Source organism: Arachis ipaensis, chromosome B03 (assembly GCF_000816755.2).
Source record: "Arachis ipaensis cultivar K30076 chromosome B03, Araip1.1, whole genome shotgun sequence".
Taxonomy (NCBI): domain Eukaryota; kingdom Viridiplantae; phylum Streptophyta; class Magnoliopsida; order Fabales; family Fabaceae; genus Arachis; species Arachis ipaensis.
The window spans coordinates 128,919,626-128,925,803 of NC_029787.2; the positions used below are offsets into that span (position 1 = coordinate 128,919,626).

Genomic DNA, 6,178 nt, shown 5'->3' on the forward strand with positions numbered 1-6,178 from the left:
GTCACTTCATTGAAATCTTATTTAATAATATATAAAAAATATTATAGATATTTTGAGTGATGGTTCTGGATTTTAGTGTGTACAAGAAAGCACTTCTTTCCAATCCATTCTATCAAATGATATGTATATTTGTTCATAGCTTGTTACAAAAACTAGTGAGTTGTGTGAACAAGAAGAGAGTGAGAAATGGAGGAAGAGAGAAGAAATAGCAAAGTGATGAGTGAGAAGCATATACTAATGGTTCCATACCCAAGCCAAGGTCACCTTAACCCTATGCTCCAATTCAGCAAACGCTTGAGCACAAAAGGAGTGACATCCACATTGGTCATAACCAAATTCATCTCAAAATCAATGCATCTTCACCAACTCTCATCATTACCAAGTTCAATTCAATTTGATACCATCTCAGATGGCTATGACCAAGGTGGGTTTTCTCATGCTGAATCCATAAGCTCCTATGTATCAACAATGAAAACCATAGGTTCAAAAAGTTTGAAAGAACTCATCAAAAAGTATAATGAATCTTCTCAGCACCCTATAGATTGCATAGTGTATGATGGCCTGTTGGCATGGGTTTTGGATGTGGCCAAAGAGTTTGGGATCATTGGTGCTACTTTTTTCACTCATATGTGTGCTGTTGATTACACATTCTATTGTGTCCATAATGGAATTTTGAAGGTACCAGTGTCTGAAGTTCCAATAAATATAGAAGGGCTTCCATTGCTTGAACTCAAAGACACACCTTCTTTTGTTTGCAACCCTGCTTTTTATCCAGCTTACTTTGACATGGTCATGAATCAATTCTCAAATGTTGATAAAGCAGATCTTCTTCTTGTCAATTCCTTTTACAAGCTAGAGCATCAGGTATATTTTAGTCACCTTAATCTCCTCTTTATATGTTCTTTCACTATTATTTATTATAATATATGCTTTAAATATAAATACTAACAAGGTAATCAAACTCGGGAATTTATTTGAACTTTGTATTGCAGTTTGATAACTTGCATATACCAATCACATGCTAAAAGTGATTACTGATTAGTCACTTGTGAGAATTTCAATCAACAATTTTCTGGCCAATTACGTTATCTGCATTCATATTAATTAAATAATTTAAAAATGTAACAAAAATAATCAATAAGTATTATATTTTTATAAATGACAAAATAAATTTATATATTTAACAAACAAATTGTACATTTGATTCGAATTTTTGTGACAACATTTGAATAACTATTTGTAAGGTGCACACCAAAAATTAGAGCCAGATTTGATTTTTATTCTTATGTTTTTTTTCAAAAAAAAATTTTGATCATTCACACTTTCACGTAAAAAATTTTTAGAAAAATATTTACTTGCCATAAAATTATCAAATTTTAAAGATAATGAAAAAGTATTATTTTTTAATAATACTTGTAAAACAATTACATTTCTAAAGTTTTTTTAAATACATATTTAAAATATATTATTTTTGTCACGTTTTTTTATAAATCTTTTTGAGAATTTATTTATCTTCTGTATTTTGTAAAATTATTTTTATAAATTTTCGAATACAATTTTAATAGTTTATCCTACCTCTCCTAGTCTACGCCATTATTATTAGATATTTAGATGGAATGTGGGGTCTATTGATGTTTCTACCCTTATCATTAAGAAAGGAAAATGAATAGATTCCATGTGTACGAGGAGAAGTAAGTACAAGAATCCTATGCATTTTTTTGTCTTATCCATTTTCCTTGTTAATGTAGGTGGTGGATTCCATGTCAAAGCTATGTCCAATGTTGACCATTGGTCCAACAATTCCATACGCTTATTTAGACAAGGCAATCCTAAATGACACAGAAAACAATTTGAACCTCTTCCAATTGGAGTTAACCCATAGCAATTGGCTCAATCAAAAGGCACCAAGATCAGTCATTTATGTCTCATTTGGAAGCATGGTAAGCTTCACCTCAAAGCAAATGGAGGAACTTGCATTCGGCCTAATAGCCACAGGTTTCAACTTCTTGTGGGTCATCACCTATTTGGAGAGAGAGAAACTCAAGAAAGAGATTTTTGATGAAATCCACAAAGATGGAAAAGGTTTAATTGTGAATTGGATACCCCAATTGGGAGTTCTATCAAGCAATGCAATTGGCTGTTTTCTAACACATTGTGGATGGAACTCAACAATTGAAGCATTGTGTTTGGGGGTTCCAATGGTTGCAATGCCACAGTGGACAGACCAACCTATGAATGCAAAGTTTGTTGAGGATGTTTGGAAGGTTGGTGTTCGAGTTAAGGTTGACGAGGATAATGGTGTGGTGAGAAGAGAAGAGATTGAGCGTTGTATAAGGAAAGTGATGGCAAATGACGTTGGAAAAGAACTTAGAAAAAATGCTGAGAAATGGAGGGAATTGGCCGTTGAGGCAGTTAGTGAGGGTGGAACTTCAGACAACAACATCAATGAGTTTGTGAATCTTATTAAGATGAGATCCTAAATTAAATCATTGTTTGTGTAATATAATAATCAGGAATTTTCAATGCATTATGCATTTCAAACACTCCATGAGAATACTTTTTGTATATATAAGTTGTGTTTTGGATTTAACGATACATAAGTATCTTATAGCAGCAGCGAATGAGCAAATCACGCTTAAACAGTAAAAATATTAAAATAAAGTTTTCTTTTCCCTTCTTTTGGTCTTGCACTACACAGTTCACTTTCACTCACACACTCACCACCTTGGGTTCCTATGTTCCACTGTTTTTTTTTTAATTTAACAGTTCCTAATTTTAGACTACATAAACTCACACACCTATCTATATATACACACTTGACACAAAGGCCTATGAAAGCTCAAGAATATCATGCTATTGTTATTACAAAAATATAAAGTGAAGTGTCAATAAATTTCGCTATTATTTAGCGGATTAATTTTTCAATATTCATCCCAATAGCCAAAAACCCAAAACTTAAAGGTCATATTGAGATTGTATCATATGTGTGAATGTAAGTGTGATCAGCTGTCAAAAATTTACAGAGCCTGCACACACTTCATATATATCCATCCGAGTGCTGCCGCTACACATAAAACTAATTATGAATACATCAATACAAAAATTAATGGCTATAAGATTCGAATTGCCTAAAATATATTTGTGCCTAGATAAGTTTTTCTCCTTTTCCTGTAGCATGAAATAACTAATGAGAGCGTATCAGGTGCTCAAACTCTACATTCTCCCCTCTTCAGCTGCATGACCATCTCCATCTTCTCTCCAACCGCCCAATTTAACAATGTCCTCCACAAGTATTTTCCCTTCTGTAGCAACAAATAGGAACTCTCGTGATAAATATATTCATGAACTAATTCTTGGCTTTGATCAACTTAATTTATTAAAAATGAGAATTTCATTCATGACAGACCTTTATCTTTGGAAAGACTGCTGATGAGTTCTTGTATACCCTCCTTGCCCAATGTATCCTTCAAGTACATTGCAGCAGATGCTACCTCCTCAGGAGTTACTTTCCCGTCATAATCCCTGCCATAAAAAAATTAAATAAATCACTAAAACAGCAATTCTTGTCAAAGTGAATGACTAACTTCTCAGTGGCAGACAATTTCTGAGCTATAGTAACTGCATGAAATTACTTCCATTCAGTAATTTACGTTAAGAAGTATATTCAAGCATCCAGTCAGAATCAAAGTTCAATTTTACTTTATTACCCAAGCACATTATGAAACCACATATTTCACTGTAAAGAGATTATGATATCATTACAATAAGCACACTGCCTAAACGCCTTATCCAAACTAGCGCATGCCCTGCCTAAACGTACACCTTATCCCAAACTAGCACATGGCCTGTTTAGGTACTGCTTGGTCCTGGCATAAAATCTCAACCAAACCATTTAGTATATCTGCTCCTTCCCAACTAAAATCATACACCTTTGTGACAAGAAAATGATAGCCCAGTGAGAGACTGGGTACAAACCTGTCCAAAAGCCTCCACCGGTCACCAATTTTGGCATCCACATCATCTATTTCCTTCTCAAGATTATGGAGCATAGCATCGACCTGACATAGTTTCAAATGAACACAATTCAGATATATGAAATTGGTTTCCAAGTATTCTTTAAGAATAGATCAAGGACGAGTCTTACTCTCTCTATGAGTGCTGATGACACACTATCCCCTTCACCTGATTCTTTATCATGCTCATCTTCCTCTCGGGCGGCTTTATAAGCTTTAAAGGCCTCTTTTTCACTATCTGTACCCTCCTTCTCCACCACACTGTTATAAAGTTCTATCTGAAGAGAGAGAAAATAACCAAAGATGTCAGTGGCAAAAATGGATCATACACACAAACACAGTAGTTTTTATGAGTGCTGTACGAAAGTCAGTTCTGTTAAATCATCTTATAGAAAGCTATTCATTGGCCTATCAAAGAAGTGTTATTCAATAGGAGGATAAAATCATGACCATCATCAGATCTTACACAAAGACAACTTAGAATTTAAAAAGTGTGCATTACTATGCCAAGACTTGACCCCCTCTCTTTTTCTCTCTGTCCTAATCACATGGATGATCAACCAGTTACAATAGATTAGGTGCCAAAGCAATAATTGAAATTTCTTACAGCCAGCCAATTTAAAAACCAAATAACACAATTCTTAATATTAGAAATTATAAACGCAAAAATTGTAACAAAGCCAGGAAATCATCCCTGTTTGAAAGGATAGCTATCATCTCGAAACTTCAGCACACTGTAGCAACTTTGTTAAAGACAAAATATATAGATGATAATTATATAAAACAATCACAAGTACTGAAAGCACCAAGGTACCTCTTTGTTAACAAGCCTTAGAAAATCTTCACGCTCCGTACTTACAGACTGTCATCAGAATAAAATACATAAGAATACAAAAAACTGCGCAGACATTTATCAGCAAAGAATCATACAAAATCAAAAGCAATTCACGAAATTGTGGAAAGCACACTCTTTGAAACTTTAAATACTCAACTCACCGACGCAGATGCTAAAACAGCTAATGCACGACTAAGTTCACACAACTGCTCTTTGTTTTCTAATGCTCTAGCTCTGGCAAGTTGATGTGCTTCCTTGGCAGATGAAATATTCATCTCTTTCAAGGCCTTATCATCCTCGCGAGTATTAATATCCTTCCTTGCTTGCTCCACTTCCTCTCTCTCCTCCTCCTCCTGCATTTTTTATTCATAACAATGTATTATTTGTTACAGTTTTCGAAGAGTCTTGACTAAAGTTAGTTAGTATTCATCAACATCAGGCCACTAGAACTAAAATGACTTTATATGGTGAATTGTGCATATCAAAACCCTGAAACTTAATTCTTTAACCCCATTGGGACTCAAATTGAAGAGTTGAAATCCTTTTTCCCATCCTTTATCATTTAGGTTCTTTTTTGGTAGATTTGTGACAGATGAAACACAGCATATATCATAAACTAATAAAAAGAATACCATTGTCATCCTATCATCAAAAAGAAAAGAAGACTTTCTAGAAGGTTATATATACAGAGCAATATGTTTGTACATATTACCTTAATAAGTTCTTCCTGCATTTCAAGGAACTCCAATTTCCTCCTCCTCTCTGAGACAGAATCCTCAGAGGGTAAAGAAGTAATGCCAACAGTATCAACAACTTCGTCAGGCAGAGAAGAAAGCGTAGCCTGCACAGCTTCTTCTGGCTTCAACTTCCCAGACACGGTAAATGCCCTGTTATGGTTATCAAAGCAAAAGTTAAAAATACATCTTTATTTTGCTTATCATTTGGATCCAGGGAAAAGCATTGTCAAAATTACCTAGAAAGTATCAAAAGAGATGACGGTACAGAGTGATTCAGAGATAGGTCCAACCAATCTCGAAGCTGCACATGAAGGTTTACAGGTTTAGAACAAGATACCAAGGTAACATTCAGATCTAGTACTTCAAAAGCACACAAATGATCATGAATTGTTTCAAGGAAATTTGATTGAAGAGAACGAAAAAGTACAAAACTGGAAATAAGCATGAATTGTTCCCAACATCTAACCTGTTGGCGCATTTCTTCAACAGAAAGCAACCCAAGCATGCCTCTCTCTCTACAATCTTCCCGTAGTTCAGCTTCCGAAAGAGAATCCACGCCTTCTGCTTGAATCAATCTATCGTCTTCCTTAATC

The 6,178-nt window shown here is 34.6% G+C and overlaps 2 protein-coding genes across 2 annotated transcripts in view; one reads left to right on the forward strand and one right to left on the reverse strand.

Moving 5' to 3' along the window:
* Nucleotides 62-2,590, forward strand: LOC107631738 (UDP-glycosyltransferase 74F1). Its single transcript, XM_016335277.2, has 2 exons — nucleotides 62-864; nucleotides 1,749-2,590. Exons 1-2 carry the CDS (start codon nucleotides 187-189, stop codon nucleotides 2,478-2,480), a joined length of 1,410 nt encoding a protein of 469 aa, XP_016190763.1. The 5' UTR covers nucleotides 62-186; the 3' UTR covers nucleotides 2,481-2,590.
* Nucleotides 2,879-6,178, reverse strand: part of LOC107631737 (LETM1 and EF-hand domain-containing protein 1, mitochondrial) — a 7,050-nt gene continuing 3,750 nt past the window's right edge. Inside the window, exons 7-15 of the mRNA XM_016335276.2 lie at nucleotides 6,052-6,178; nucleotides 5,822-5,886; nucleotides 5,561-5,735; nucleotides 5,010-5,201; nucleotides 4,828-4,875; nucleotides 4,145-4,291; nucleotides 3,976-4,058; nucleotides 3,407-3,522; nucleotides 2,879-3,302 (exon numbers count right to left, since the gene is read on the reverse strand). Of these exons, the coding sequence (XP_016190762.1) occupies nucleotides 3,214-3,302; nucleotides 3,407-3,522; nucleotides 3,976-4,058; nucleotides 4,145-4,291; nucleotides 4,828-4,875; nucleotides 5,010-5,201; nucleotides 5,561-5,735; nucleotides 5,822-5,886; nucleotides 6,052-6,178 (1,042 nt within the window). The 3' untranslated portion in view covers nucleotides 2,879-3,213. The remainder of the gene's footprint in view (nucleotides 3,303-3,406; nucleotides 3,523-3,975; nucleotides 4,059-4,144; nucleotides 4,292-4,827; nucleotides 4,876-5,009; nucleotides 5,202-5,560; nucleotides 5,736-5,821; nucleotides 5,887-6,051) is intronic.